This window comes from Electrona antarctica, assembly GCF_951216825.1.
Source record: "Electrona antarctica genome assembly, chromosome: 18".
Taxonomy (NCBI): Eukaryota; Metazoa; Chordata; class Actinopteri; order Myctophiformes; family Myctophidae; genus Electrona; species Electrona antarctica.
In genome coordinates this window covers 36,077,200-36,092,454 of record NC_136799.1, presented here as the reverse complement: position 1 = coordinate 36,092,454, position 15,255 = coordinate 36,077,200, and the positions used below count along the sequence as shown (strand labels likewise).

The 15,255-nt window shown below is 44.0% G+C and overlaps 2 protein-coding genes across 10 annotated transcripts in view; both read left to right on the top strand.

Moving 5' to 3' along the window:
- Positions 1-10,800, top strand: part of LOC306942746 (regulator of G-protein signaling 6-like) — a 133,420-nt gene extending 122,620 nt beyond the window's left edge. For 5 of the 9 annotated variants that reach the window (XM_079528791.1, XM_079528798.1, XM_079528794.1 and 2 more), the window contains 5 exons: positions 705-833; positions 2,679-2,865; positions 4,966-5,055; positions 5,969-6,031; positions 6,930-10,800. In XM_079528791.1, coding sequence (XP_079384917.1) covers positions 705-833; positions 2,679-2,865; positions 4,966-5,055; positions 5,969-6,031; positions 6,930-6,980 — 520 coding nt within the window. In that variant the 3' untranslated portion in view covers positions 6,981-10,800. The remainder of the gene's footprint in view (positions 1-704; positions 834-2,678; positions 2,866-4,965; positions 5,056-5,968; positions 6,032-6,929) is intronic. The other 4 variants (XM_079528795.1, XM_079528792.1, XM_079528796.1 and 1 more) reach the window with 3 other exon arrangements.
- Positions 10,801-13,269: 2,469 nt separating this feature from the next.
- On the top strand, positions 13,270-14,534 carry LOC306941713 (pre-mRNA-splicing factor RBM22-like; the record flags this gene model as incomplete). Its single annotated transcript, XM_079527334.1, has 1 exon — positions 13,270-14,534. The coding sequence occupies exon 1, from the start codon at positions 13,281-13,283 to the stop codon at positions 14,532-14,534; it is 1,254 nt and encodes a 417-aa protein (XP_079383460.1). The 5' UTR covers positions 13,270-13,280.
- Positions 14,535-15,255: the final 721 nt, after the last annotated feature.

The following is a 15,255-nucleotide window of genomic DNA, read 5'->3' as shown; positions in this document are numbered from 1 at the left end:
CACAAACCACCTCCTCCCAGAGTGTATGCCGAATGTGTCCTCGTCATCCTCCTCCTCCTCCTCCATCATCTCCACTGGTAGAATGTAACTAAGTACATCTATTCAAGTACTGTGGTATAATTACTTTAATGAAGTACGTACTTCAGAATCATGAAAACCACCTAGTTTGACACGTCACATGCTACTTAAAGTATAATGAAATTTAGAACATTTTGCCATATATTGGTTTCAGCAGCTGTCACAAATTCCCCTAGGGTGGTTGAATAGAAACCAATGTGGGATATGTTAGTAGACACCCTTACAAACACATTGGCGAAGAAGATTCTTGGTAAGAAATGTATTCCCAGATTTTATTAATATCCCCTGACTACACTGAACTATTGTATTCTATTTGAGAAAAAGAGGTTGCGCATCAGAAATGGTTTTCAGTGGAGTGCTAAACCCAAATCCATATACATATACATCAAAAAGTAGGAATTAAAATGATTCCAAAAAGGTAGCACATCCACATTTTTTAAATAAATGGCGGACAAAGTACTCACATTTCCATTTCTTTATTGGCACACCAAAAAGGAACGCTATGAGCCTTCATCAGAGCATTGGATGTGCTACCTTTTTGGAATTATTTTAATTCCTATTCTATTCTTGTATTGTATTGTATTGTATATTCTATATTCTATTCTATCCACACTGTTTCCTCCTAGCAGCCGTGACCCCAGCCAGCAGCGAGTGAAGAAGTGGGGCTTCTCCATGGAGGAATGTCTGAAGGACCCGGCAGGACGAGACCAGTTCCTCAAGTTCCTGGAGTCGGAGTTCAGCTCAGAGAACCTGCAGTGAGTCTGAGCCTCACACTCAACTACCTGACATACCTTTTAGTTCAGCTCAGAGAACCTGCAGTGAGTCTGAGCCTCACACTCAACTACCTGACATACCTTTTAGTTCAGCTCAGAGAACCTGCAGTGAGTCTGAGCCTCACACTCAACTACCTGACATACCTTTTAGTTCAGCTCAGAGAACCTGCAGTGAGTCTGAGCCTCACACTCAACTACCTGACATACCTTTTAGGAGAAACATACTGTACAGTTGGGTGCCACCGATATTGTCCCTTATCATTTGACACATTTAGGCCTGACCTCAAAATTTAAAAAAATCCTTCTAAATCCTCCAGTTTTCTGAAATAAATATTTTCACGATTTAAAAAAAATAGCAGACCTACAAGCTCACTCATAGCGCGCCACCGAGTGGCGCGCTATGAGCTTGTAGATCTGCTATTTTTCAATAGCTAAATTATAACATAATGTTTAAAACACCAAAAGGGGTTCCCGCCCAAAATGGGTTAACTGTCCTTTTGCGCAGATCACGCAAACCTCAGCAAAAAGAAAAGGACAATATCGATGGCCTCCAACTGTACATGTTGTTTCATGCAGACCGTTAGGCATGCAACCGCTAATCGATTAAATTGAACCGATCAATTATTAAAGAAATATCGCTAATTTAATGAATTAAAAAGATAATTTGACAATTGCAGCCCTACAGACAATCCCACCCTGCAACATTTTGAGGTTTTTGATCCAGTTCATGGGATGATTATTGATTACAATGGTGGTTCTCAAACCTTTTCATGGCAATGACCCCCAATTGTTTTTTACGATATCTTTTTGGCGTTTTCTGCCTTTATTGATACAGTACAGCAGGGGTTCTCAACGTTTTTGGCCGGGGACCCCCGAAAATGCTTTGGCAACGTCTCGGGACCCCCGCCCCGCCCCCTCCCGACCCCCAATATAAATTGACTGCTACAATAACCTTAAACCATTTTGGGCGGGAACCCCTTTTGGTGTTTTAAGCATTGTTATAATTTAGCTATTTAAAAATAGCAGATCTACAAGCTCATAGCGCGCCACCGAGTGGCGCGCTATGAGCTTGTAGGTCTGCTATTTTTGAAAAATCGTGACATTTTTTTTTTTTTTTTTATTTTTTTTTTTTTTTTTTAATAATTTGGGGACCCCCTAAAATAATTTGGCGACCCCCCGAGGGGTCGCGACCCACGGGTTGAGAACCCCTGCAGTACAGTACTCTTCTTCTAAACGGGAAGAGAGAGACAGTAACTGACACGCAGCAAAGGTCGTGGGGATCGGGACTCAAACCCGCAACATGCTGTCACGCTGCACTGGAGCCCAGGTACCTAGTGGTCCGGGCCGTATATATACTGCATTAGGCCACGGGACCCCATCTGAAAATACTTTGTGAATGAAGAGGGGTCCCATCAAATGGGCAAACTTAGTTCAAAGCCTTTCATTTGACGACAGGGATACATATAATATATATATAATATATATAATATAATAAAACAATATAATGGCACAGACGCCAAAAATATTTTGTGCCAGGGAGCAGATTTGTGCAAAATTAACATTTTTCCTAAATAAATAGATGTTAAAAAAAACATTCAAAAATAGCAGATCATGACACGCTGTGAGCTTTTAGATCTGCTGTTTTTGGTCAACATATAAATGGATAAAGTGAGTGTGACGCTATATTAACTACTGTTGCTGGGGACCCCATGGAACCTCCTCAAGGACCCCTTGGGGAGGTCCCCGGACCCCAGTGTGGGAACCTCTGGATTACAGATGATAATCCCACTGAAGCGTGTCATGATGACGTGTCATCCGTCCTACCAGGTTCTGGCTGGCGGTGCAGGAGCTGAAGCGGCGGCCGCTCCAGGAGGTGGCCTCCCGGGCCCAGGAGATCTGGCAGGAGTTCCTGGCGGAGGGAGCGCCCAGCTCCATCAACCTGGACTCCCACAGCTACGAGCGCACCAGCCAGAACATCAAGGACCCGGGCCGATACAGCTTCGAGGACGCTCAGGTGGAACAGCTATAGCTCGTCAGCAACGCCGCCTTTAACCAGAGCCACGTCTTGCCTGCTGCACCAATGTGTAGTATCGCCGTGTTTCCCAAACAGTGGGTCGTGGGGCCCATTTGTGGGCCCCGCAAGTAAATGTCCCTTTTTTGTTTTTTTATTATTATTTCAAAAGATAAAAAATATATATGGAAGGAAGGAAGGAAGGAAGGAAGGAAGGAAGGAAGGAAGGAAGGAAGGAAGGAAGGAAGGAAGGAAGGAAGGAAGGAACTATTGGTGTAGTACTGTAGTACATAGACCAATGGTTCTCAAACCTTTTAATTTCAAGGACCAAAAATATTATCAGGCACACTGTCTTCACTTATACGGCAACTACTAATGCAGTTAATACGTTTCTCCTTCCCACCAACCTCATCATGTGGTGAAGGTCAGACCTGATGAAGGTGATCAGGATGACACCAAAACGTATTTTCTGCTTTTAATAGCTGCTATAAAGTGACGACAGTGCAGGATTCTTTTTAGTCTTCTTCTACATTGACGGTCAGTACAGTAGGTGCACAAAAGGACTTCTGTTTTTTCAAGGACCGCCAGTTTGGTATGCATTATTAAGGCCGCAGAGTAGACCCCCATAACTGAGAGCGTTGAAATGGAACCAAACCAATCGATTCCCGCTCGGGACGCTGTGGGTGCGGGCGGCGTGTTTCCTCCTCCGCGTCATCAGTGCCCATACCCGAGGCGGGGTTGGCGAAAGGGCCTTTCTGTGTGGAGTTTGCATGTTCTCCCCGTGTCCCCTAGGGTAGGTACCCTCACAAAAAACATGCAGTAATCCTGGTCTCTAAACTGCCTCCCCCTGGCCAGCCGGGGCGCCTGATGGAGGGGAACTGGTTGGAATAACGTGTTCCTTCCACGCGCTACGTCCAACCAGTATTTGGTTCCATTTATACACTCTTGGAGTTACAGACTTGAAACGATGAATTTAGCTCCACGCTATCAGTCATTGTGCTGGGGCACTCCTGGAACCCCCACAAGCTATCAGTCCCCCATCACACTATCAGTCATTGTGCTGGGGCACTCCTGGAACCCCCACAAGGACCCTTGGGGATCCCTGGCCGGACCACACTTTGAGAACCACTGACATAGACGTGCACGTATTGTATTGCATGCAAGGATACCCACCCATGCACAGACCTGTGTGAACATATATAGAACCCGGTAAGGTTTGTGCACACACAGCTCCTGGCAGCGCGACAATTCCCTACGGCCTACGCCATGCATGCGTTCGCTCGTATTAGCAGGAGAGCGGTGGAGACTTCTGCCTCTGATGTGCTTTATCCCATTGTTTTGGGCAGGGCCTAATGAGGCGGGTAATGTCCGTGAACAGACCCTTGCAAGCAGCTCATAGTGTTGTTGGTGTTGTGCCCTGGCAAGGAATTAAAGCTGACGGCTGTAGCGTTCACTCTACTCCTCTCTCCTGGGAAATCCTCCTTTTCATGTTTGCACGCTTGGTCTAACTCCAATACCCCCCCCCCCCCCCCCCCACACCCTGCCCACCCCACCCCTCCACTGACCACTATTATACATAGTCTAGTGTGGCCAGACTGCTCACTTCCGTTTCGTCTTTCGTAGTCTCGCAAATTTGTCCTAATATGAATCGAAATCATCAAAGTATATATAGCTTAGCAGAAATGGGAATTAAAAAATAAAGATATTTTAAAATATATTTTCGTGAAACAGAAATGCCAGCTTCTGTTCGTGGAGGTGTAGTTCCGGTCTTCCAGACTCTAGCATTCGGAGATTGTGGAATAGTTGTCTGGCTACGCAAGACTATATACTTCTCTCTCTCTCTCTCTCCATTACTACCCACCCATCCCTCCCACCTCTTTCTGTCTCTCTCTCATGGTCTCTCTATTTTCCTCCCTTGTTACATTTGTAACCCCCAGGCTGACATGCATGCATGCACTCACACACACACACACACACACACACACACACACACACACACACACACACACACACACACACACACACACACACACACACACACACACACACACACACACACACACACACACACACACTCACTCACCAGTTGTCTTCCCGTTTCAGGAGCACATCTACAAGCTAATGAAAAGTGACAGCTATGCACGCTTCCTGCGCTCCAACGTGTACCAAGACCTCCTGTTGGCCAGGAAGAAGGTAAGAGACCCTCACGTCCGCCCCCGTCCGCCACGGTGTCACACTCACATTGTCGTCGTTCTCCTTTCATCTCCTCACCTCATGTGACGACTTCATCCTTCTATTCCGATTTCCCTGCGTAAATCACACTGCACAAATATTAATTCAATTCATGTTCTGTGGGAAGTTAGAAATGTCATCATCGCTGCAAACGTCTATGTCGTCAGTGCTCTTCTTTGACTAATCTTGCATTCTCCAATCTGCGTAAAACAATAGAATCTATCGGCTGGTAGTTTCTATGTAATGGAGTGTCTTGTAGCCCAATAGGCCTATCTCACAGCCCCCTTTCCACGCCCACTTCCGGTAGATAGTGGTGTCATTTAACATTAGGCATTACCACTTTTTTTCTCTGGAGAATCTAAGTACATTTCCTAATGTTAAAATGTCAAAGACCGATAATAATATGAAGAAAACACAATGGTATAACAACTCAAATAAGTAGAATAAACCTTACCTTTACAAAACGGTAGTTTGTGGCTTGTGAAAATACCTCTTTTAACATGGAAGCCTATGGACCGCAAAAAAAACAACACCACTATCAACAAAAGGGGGCGTAAAAAGGGGGCGGGGAAATGCTGTGAGATAGGCCTATCACAGCTACCTGTGTATTGTTAGCTTGTCCTTCCCACATCCCTGCTTTAGGCACTCCGCCGCCCCTGCTGGCCTGTCGCCGGTCTCTCACTCTATATTTCCTATCCACTTTGTCCCCCTGGTCCTTATTGCTTCACACCACTCCCACTGACCTCCTCCTCCTCGCTATCTATCTACTGTTATATCACCCACCCGAATCCCACCCCCCCTCAAACCACCCACCCCTCCTCCGTGGACACCCTGGACCTGACCCAAACCCTCACCCTGCTTCCCCCCCAATCAGCAGCAGCCATCCGACACTGAGCAGGGCCGCCGCACCTCCCTGGAGAAGTTCACCCGCAGCGTGGTAAGTCATCCAGAGGCTCTGGGGCTGCCCACCACAACACAGACAGACCACACTGGCTGGGGCTGCCCACCACAACACAGACAGACCACACTGGCTGGGGCTGCCCACCACAACACAGACAGACCACACTGGCTGGCTCACTACCAGTGGCTTTGTTTTTTCTGCAGTGTGTGAACTGACGATGACCACATTCCACTCTAGTGACCAGTCCATAATTTCTAATATTGTGCTGGTGTTAAGATGTGCATGTAAAGCAACGGTTATTTGAATGTATTTTTGGTGAAGAATCTTTCTCGCAAACCAATGCAGTCGAGATTGTGTGTCATTGACTCTCCTCACGCCAGTGGTGGAAAGTACATTTACCTAAGTACTGTGCTTAAGTACTGAAAATTGGAGTATTTCCAATTTTCTGTACTTTAACTTCTACTCCACTACATCTCAGAGACAAATATTGTACTTAAAAACTTTAGTTTCTAGTTACTTTGTAGATTGAGATTATACATTAACCACTTCAGCCCTATATACTTTTCGGCCAAATTAGCCAATCTACGAGCTTGTAGATCGGCTATTTCCAAAATATATTTTTTGATACATTTTATGCATTTGAAAACTTGAAATGGGACCTTCTGCATAATGAGTACTTTCTACTTTTGGTACTTTGTAGTACATTTTGACACCAATACGTTTTACTCAAGTAAATTTTGAATTCCAGACTTTTACTTAACATAACAGAGTACTTCTACATTGCAGTATTGATCCTTTTACTTAAGTAAAACATGCAAGTACTTTTTTCCACCACTGCCTCACACTTTACATGCTGTTCTCGGCCGAAGCTCGGGTCAGTGATGGTGATGATGTTGTTGTTGTTGTTTTTCCCCGTCTTGGGTTGGTCTTCCAGGGCAAGTCGTTGACGGGAAAGCGTCTGACAGGCCTGATGCAGTCGTCCTGACACAGCCTGGGCTGGAGCTGCACAGCCGGACCCCCGCGGAGGGGCGACCGCTACGAGGGGACGAGGGAACTGGAGGCTGGGGCTGGAGGAGCGTTGGTTGAGCTTGGCTGCAGGGTAGAGCTGCTGCTGCTGCTGCTGCTGCTCCGGATACTCCCAGACACTGCCGAGGAGGGGACTGCCGCTGCTACACTGGGAGGGCAGCACTGGTGGCTAATCGTTGGGATCCGGAGAAAACCGGAGGAACCCGGATCCAACATCGACGATCACATTTGGGAAACCGTATACCCGGAACCGTTTCCATCACACTGTCAGAGCTGGCTATGTGGACGTCAACGTCTGCTATACAATTACAATACCGGTGGTCCTCAAACTTTTTAATTTGAAGGACTACCATGACTCTTGCGAGTGTGCAAATAGAACCCATGGACCCGTGAGGGTCCATATGGTTCCATTTGTACACTAGTCTCAGAGTTACAGGCCTGTAATGGGCCATTTGTAACAGGAGTCGTGTTATAGGAATCGTTAAAGGCAACCTGTTAAGGAAATTGGACCGCTTAGAGGGAATCACTAAGGAACCGGGAACAGTTACATTCCTGAAGGATCCCAACCCTACTTGTGACACCAGGCCTGCTGGGCTCAGTGTCCCAAACAGAAGCACCGAGGGGAAAGGACAATGTTGACTTGGGACAACTCAGCCAATGCACCCACATGGCATGCAAGCATATACATTAGTACAAGCACATCCAAGGTTATTGGTTGAGTAGTTCACAAATATAGGATGTCAGTCGACTGAGTTGATAACTCGTGTGTTTAATACTGTTCATGGAAAATCCTAAACGTAATAATTGAACAGATATTTTGTCTTTGTGTACCACTACACCGCATCTAAAGGTTAATTCTGTATGATTGCATACATGAATAGAAAGATGTGGGAGAAGCATTGATTGATTGAATGGACTATTAATTTAGTCAACAACAAAGCCTGAAAGTCCTACTTCAGATACAGACACAGTTATACATACAGTTCAGACTAAGAAGCACGTTGGAATATATATTCACATTAACGTTTCATACAGTACGTCTCTTTACTCACAAGGCAGCCAGCAATAAAGAGAACAGGAAAACACTTGGGATAGATATATATATATATATATATCCAGTATCTTTTTATAGATTTGAAATTTATACCATGTCTGTTTCTTATAAAGCACATAATATATGTCGTTTTACTGATGAACATAATCTTTTGGTAGTGATCGGGACTATAATATCTCTGTTTGCCCATACATTTTAACTGCTGCGGTCTACAGAAATTTATTTTTGAGGGTATCATTTTCCATGCTTCATTACATTCCAAAATCTGGCGTAAGGGCTTTATGTAGCATTGACAAAGCATCGTTGCAGTCTTCAAAATGGCTTTATTGAATTAATGCTAGGTCTAAATACTCTAGTTATTTGTAGCAAAGATGTATGGCACAGTATGCTGAGAGACACTACATATTACATAGTACAACACCAACTAACAAGTTTACCATTCCGATTACATAACAGGTAGACCATTGACCATCTTCTAATGTCAGCAGAATATTGACAAAACATACGTTTATTTCAGCCCATAAATCCTCACATGTGTCATTATGTCAATGAAGACTTCTCCATTGGAATTGTAGAGGGGCTTAAAAAAAACATGGTCCCTTGCAGTTATAGCAGTCCTGTTTGTTCGAATCGAAATGATTACACATTTTCTTTCAGTCATAGGTTGTGTGTGATTATGCAAATCCTTGATGAATGTCACTTTAATTATGTCACACAGCAAGAGGTGGTGTCCACATGCTTGTTGGACTCCCAAGTGTAATCTACTTATGTTGTCAGTGCCACAGCACCATCTAGTGGTAGATAAGCCACAAGACCAGCCCAGGTCTTGAAAGTGCAAGTAGTGGCCTATTCCTTTTATGATGTCAACTCATGCAATGTAGGGGAGAATGCAAGGCCAGCTGGCTAACGTGGGGTGTTCATCTCTGTTTGATTGCTGTTGTGTTGCATGAATGAACCTATACTTTATTCTTTGTTTTCTGTTTCTTCCTCAAATGATGCCACATGTTCCATTCTTCAAGGACACATTTCCTTGTAACTCCTCATTTTGGTAAATCTCCAAGTTCAGAACTATTTTGTCAACCCATGGTTTTATAACTGCATGTTACTGGAGAATTATTTGATGTTTAGCCTGGGGGAAGCTTGCAAATGGTGTGGAAACCAACGGCAAGCTGCGGTTTCTCACCGAAGACCTTTATACATCATGCTTGGACGTCACACAACCCACCAAATACTGGAAACATTCTTTGACCCATTATGGCTACTCAATGGGGTGTAGCAGTGGCTGCCATTTTGTGGTGCCACAGATATAAATCACATCCGTTTTCCCCATAGGGATATATTATTGCGTGAGATCATATTATTAATCATTTATATTATACCAGTAATATACATATTTATGTTAATAATTTTAAGCCAGCTGGTACCAAGCCATACCTGGTGAATAATGACCATAAAATATTTGATTCTGTGTCAAAAAATATTTGAAAACCACAAAAAATATATATATATATATTAAAGCTAGTATAATAATATAATTACATTGAGGGGCGCTCTTATCATCGTACGACATGACGTAAAACAGAAAAATACGAAAATAGCCAATTTGCTCGTCTACATATGACGTAAATTCTCCATTCATTGTCAATGGCATTTATTGTTTGTGTTAACACAGAAATACCCATTTACTCAGACACATATGACGTAAATTCTCCATTAATTGTCTATGACATTTGATGTTTGTGTTAGGACAAAAATGTACACTATAGCTGAATATAGGAGGGGCTAGCCTAGCGACACTCGAAATGAATTATAATCAACTATTTTATGGGTTCATGATTGACCAAGAGCCTGGGTGGCTTGTTTCAAGGCTTAAAATAAATGTACAGGCCCTGCAGGGTACATAAATATGTCTTTGTAAATCTCAATGGGAAAAATGAATGTGGTTTCTATCTGCGGCAGCACAACATGGCCTCTGCTATGCCCTTTACATCTAGTGCAACACACCTCTCTCGCCCGATATGGCCTCCTCCTACTACTGACAGAAAGTGCTTGGACTGAGGACAGTTCAGTCTCACTAGCTCCCACACGGGGCCTTCTTGTCAACTGCCAGTGGCTGCTATATATGGTGACATTAGCCTACACTACACACCACTGAACCAGTGAACTATAGCTATATTATTCCAGGCAATTATTTTCTATTAGAGTCATTGCAATGCACTGTACAGTTGATATTTATTATTAATATTGATATATCAAACCTCTGGATTATAATGTAGACAGAATTAATTCATCGAGTCAGTGTATTGAATATTATGCTGAATATTATTCTCTGCACAAAATGGGCACTATGTACAGAGTGCATTTTGTGTATGTGTGTCTACACGTGTCTACACTATACAGTATATATATATATATATATATATATATATGGTTCTATAGATTGTCATTATCTAAAAGCACACTTTATGGTATGGGCACACATTACTATGCATGTAAAATATCCAGGGCATTTGTGCTTCTAGTGTCTCAATCAGCAAGATAACTACTGGCACTCTAAAGCCTAGTTTATACTTTGTAGTACAACGGTGTCACTTGCCGACAAGATCGGGTTTTGTCGGCAAGGCCGACAGCGCCGTGCGATGGAGTATGAATCAAGCTTAACAGACCCAAGCACCTACAGTACTATCTTATTATGGGTACCAAATAATAAAACCGCTGGACCTGTTGTCTGTCTTTTATTGAGTTGAACTCTGCTTTGTAATTGTAGCCTGTTGATGTAGCCTTGATGTGTTCACAATCACATTTTGAAGTGTCCTTTTTTTCAATTAGCCTGGGACTACAATAGGCCTACATGATACTGACCATCATGCTGAGCATAATTTGTGAGTGCTTCTGAACTTCTGAAGTGAACTCCTGTGGTCTGGGTCTCCGGGACAGTGCATTAGGCTACTGTGCAGTTGTCCCACAGGTAGGCCTACGCGTTTTTGAATTGTTTTGTAATTGTTCTATTGTATTTCACTACGGAAAACTAAATGAAAACTAAGCTATGATGACTAAAACTAAGACTAAATATATTGACAATTTCGTCAACAAAAAAAAACGACTAAAATGTTAGGAAGGGACTATAGTGGACAAGAGATCCAGTAGGCCTATAAGTCATTTTACACTTGGTTGCATGCTGAAAATAGCCAATCTACAAGCTCACAACACGTCGCAGCGTGACATGTTGTGAGCTTGTAGATCAGCTATTTTCAGCAAGTGTAAAATCTGTCATTACGATGGCATCAAGGCCTGCCAAAACAAAGTTAGTAAATCAACTAGATTTAGTCAACTAAAATCTTATATTTAGTCGACTAAAACTAGACTAACACAAACATTCCAGGTGACTAAAATGTGACTATTAAAAACTAAATGAAAACTATTCAAGAGACTATGACTAAAACTAAAATCAAAATTTGCTGTCAAAATCAACACTGGTCAGCATCAAAACGGAATTACAGAAGGCCACATGGGTCCCAATTCTGTAGACGCACATACATTTATATGAGCAAACTAAATATAACTATGTGTGTGTGTGTATGTGTGTATATATATATATATATATATATATATATATATAACCCACATGAGTTGCACCAGCATCTAAATAGTTATTTTAGGAGGACTAATACTGATGTTCCAATACATGTTCATGTGAGGGGCGCTAGAGTCCTAGAACGCCCTACCAACAGTCATTAAGACATGCAAATCCCTTGACTCCTTCAAAACCGCTCTCAAAGGGCACCTACGGACGGCTGCAATTCGAAACTGGCACCCGTAAAATCTGAAATCCAAAATGCATCCTTCACATCTTGTATAAACATAAATAGACAGGGTGGGTCTTATCACAGCACAGCTGGTTCTCAGACTGATGTCATCTAGGAAGTCAGTAGTATGACATCAGTCATCTTCATATTTGGGAAAGTTCCAGCCCAAGCTGACTTCCAGTATCCATCTATACTGTGTGTGTTTTGTCTGTCTGTCTCTGTCTCTCTCTCTGCTCAGACTGATGTCATCTAGGAAGTCAGTAGTATGACATCAGTCATCTTCATATTTGAGAAAGTTTCAGCCCAAGCTGACTTCCAGTATAGATGGATACCGCAAGCCACGCACACGGTATCTCCAACGATCTCAAATACTCAGAATCTACAGCACCCAACCAAGATACAGGATACAGCACATAGGACAAGACTCAAGACACCATATGCAAGACACAAGATCCAAGATCAAGAACACCTCAACACATTAGAACCAAGGTGTCTGGCTTTACAACCCAGATACCTTGCATAGCTTTACCAAGACCACCATTCCAATTAGCTCCGTTAAACATCCCGGTTTAAGTTCGAATCGGACACCACTGCAGCGGGTTCTAGCCGAGACAACCAGCACTAGTTCGAGCTATCTTATATGGTCCTTCGAGCTGTTACGAAGGCTTTCACTTAGAACTCCATATATGGAGACAACGGCGATATCCAGCGCTGACATCAGATTAATGTAGAAACCCCAAAGATGGATATACACAGTGGTGACATCATCGTGACACTAGACTTGCACATTCTAAAAGGCAGATCCCAGCCTTAATGTAGAAACCCCAAAGATGGATATACACAGTGGTGACATCATCGTGACACTAGACTTGCACATTCTAAAAGGCAGATCCCAGCCTTAATGTAGAAACCCCAAAGATGGATATAAACAGTGGTGACATCATCGTGACACTAGACTTGCACATTATAAAAGGCAGATCCCAGCCTTAATGTAGAAACCCCAAAGATGGATATACACAGTGGTGACATCATCGTGACACTAGACTTGCACATTATAAAAGGCAGATCCCAGCCATAATGTAGAAACCCCAAAGATGGATATACACAGTGGTGACATCATTGTGACTTGCTCATTATAAAAGGCAGATCCCAGCCTCTAAACCTCAGATACCAAGCCACGCACACGGTATCTCCATCGATCTCAAATCCTCAGAATCTACAGGACCCAAGGAAGACACAGGATACAGGATACAGCACATAGGACAAGACTTGTATAAACATAATTAGACAGGGTGGGTCTTATCTCTGCAGCCCAAGCTGACTTCCAGTATCCATCTATACTGTGTGTGTGTTTTGTCTGTCTGTCTCTGTCTCTCTCTCTGACACACTTCTTGTCGAAATGGCGACGTCCCTGGGAGCTAACACATACAACAGACAGCACTGGGAAGACGCAGACTTTCCTATTCTGTGCCAGACATGTTTAGGAGCAAATCCCTACATCCGTATGACCAAGGAGAAGTATGGGAAAGAATGCAAGATATGCATTCGTCCGTTCACCACATTCCGTTGGTGTCCTGGAACTCGCATGCGTTTCAAGAAGACCGAGGTTTGCCAGACCTGCAGCAAGATGAAGAATGTCTGCCAGACATGCTTGCTTGACCTGGAATATGGTTTACCCATCCAGGTGCGAGACACAGGGCTCAATGTCAAGGACCATGTTCCCAAGTCGGACGTGAATAAGGAGTACTACACACAGAACATGGAGAGGGAGATAGGCAGCTCTGACGGGACGGGGCCGGTGGGTCTCCTGGGCAAGGTGCCCAGCTCCAGTGACATGTTGTTGAAACTGGCCCGCACCACGCCCTACTACAAGAGGAACCGGCCACACATCTGCTCATTCTGGTTGAAGGGAGAGTGCAAGAGAGGAGAGGAGTGCCCCTACAGGCATGAGAAGCCCACAGATCCAGATGACCCGCTGGCTGACCAGAACATCAAGGACCGTTATTATGGCATCAACGACCCGGTAGCTGACAAGCTGCTGAAGAGAGCCTCCACGATGCCTCGTTTAGACCCACCAGAGGACAAGACCATCAGCACCCTCTTCATCGGTGGGCTGGGAGACACCGTTACAGACGCAGACCTCAAGAACCATTTCTACCAGTTTGGGGAGATTCGCACAGTCCAGAGACACCAGTGTGCTTTCATCCAGTTTGCCACGCGACAGGCTGCTGAGAGTGCTGCAGAGAAGTCCTTCAACAAGCTCATCATCAATGGCCGGAGGCTCACCGTCGAATGGGGCAGGTCCCAGGCAGCGAGGGGCAAGGAAGCCATTAAGGAAGGGGTCAGTGAAATGGACACCAGACTTGACCCAGTTCCTGGGCTACCTGGAGCTCTACCTCCACCACCAGCTCTTGATGAAGAGACTCCTACCAACTACTTCAACCTTGACCCTGGTACCTCTCCTGCGATCCTGAACATCGCTCTGCCCCCTCCCCCTGGGATCAACCCACCTCCTCCTGGTTTTGGCCCTCCGATGTTCCACCACATGGGTCCAATGGCACCCCCTCCCATGGGTCTGAGACCTCCCGGTCACATCCACTACCCCTCCCAGGACCCCCAGCGCATGGGCGCGCACGCTGGACATGGCGACTAGCGTCAAATTACACTGTGATGTGCCTCACCAGTGTCAAAGTGAAGTGCTGTTCCTCAATTCAGTCTTGAGTTGTGGATGGGGTTAAAACCCATGATATATTGATGATGAAATGCATTGCATAAGCAACAAAATTGCCTTTGAAAGGTTAAATTAGATCTGTACTTCCCTGTACACATGCTGTACTTAAGACACGCATAATACTGCCCCAAGTCTCTGTGTGTACGTGTGTACGTCTGAAATCCATAACTCGAGAACCGTTCGCCCCACCGTGTCCATATATGGAGCTTGCCTGTTCTGACATCATTCTGACGTCTGCATAGACTCCATATTTGGGTATACCAGAAGAACTCCATATATGGGCATAAAAGGGGCATAAAAGGGGCACAGACATAATATTCTTTATTTATGAAAGAAACAAAACTTCCAAGGTGTTTCTATTCTAGCAACACCTTGAATGTTTTGTTTCTTTCATAAATACATAATTTTTCACTCAATAGGAGATGCTCCTGTCGCAAGTTGATGATGTCATATGCCCATGTTGTCTAGCCCTATGGAATGCATATATGCTAATAAAAACAACTTAATACGTCCTAGAGCATTAGTTGCAAAGTTTATTTTATGTTCTCAAATCTTGTTTTCTGATGAAGCAAACTTCTTTTGGATGCCCAAGCCGTTTTGGTTTTTACTTTCGTGATCTCTGGTGAGTTTTGTTTCTAAGTTT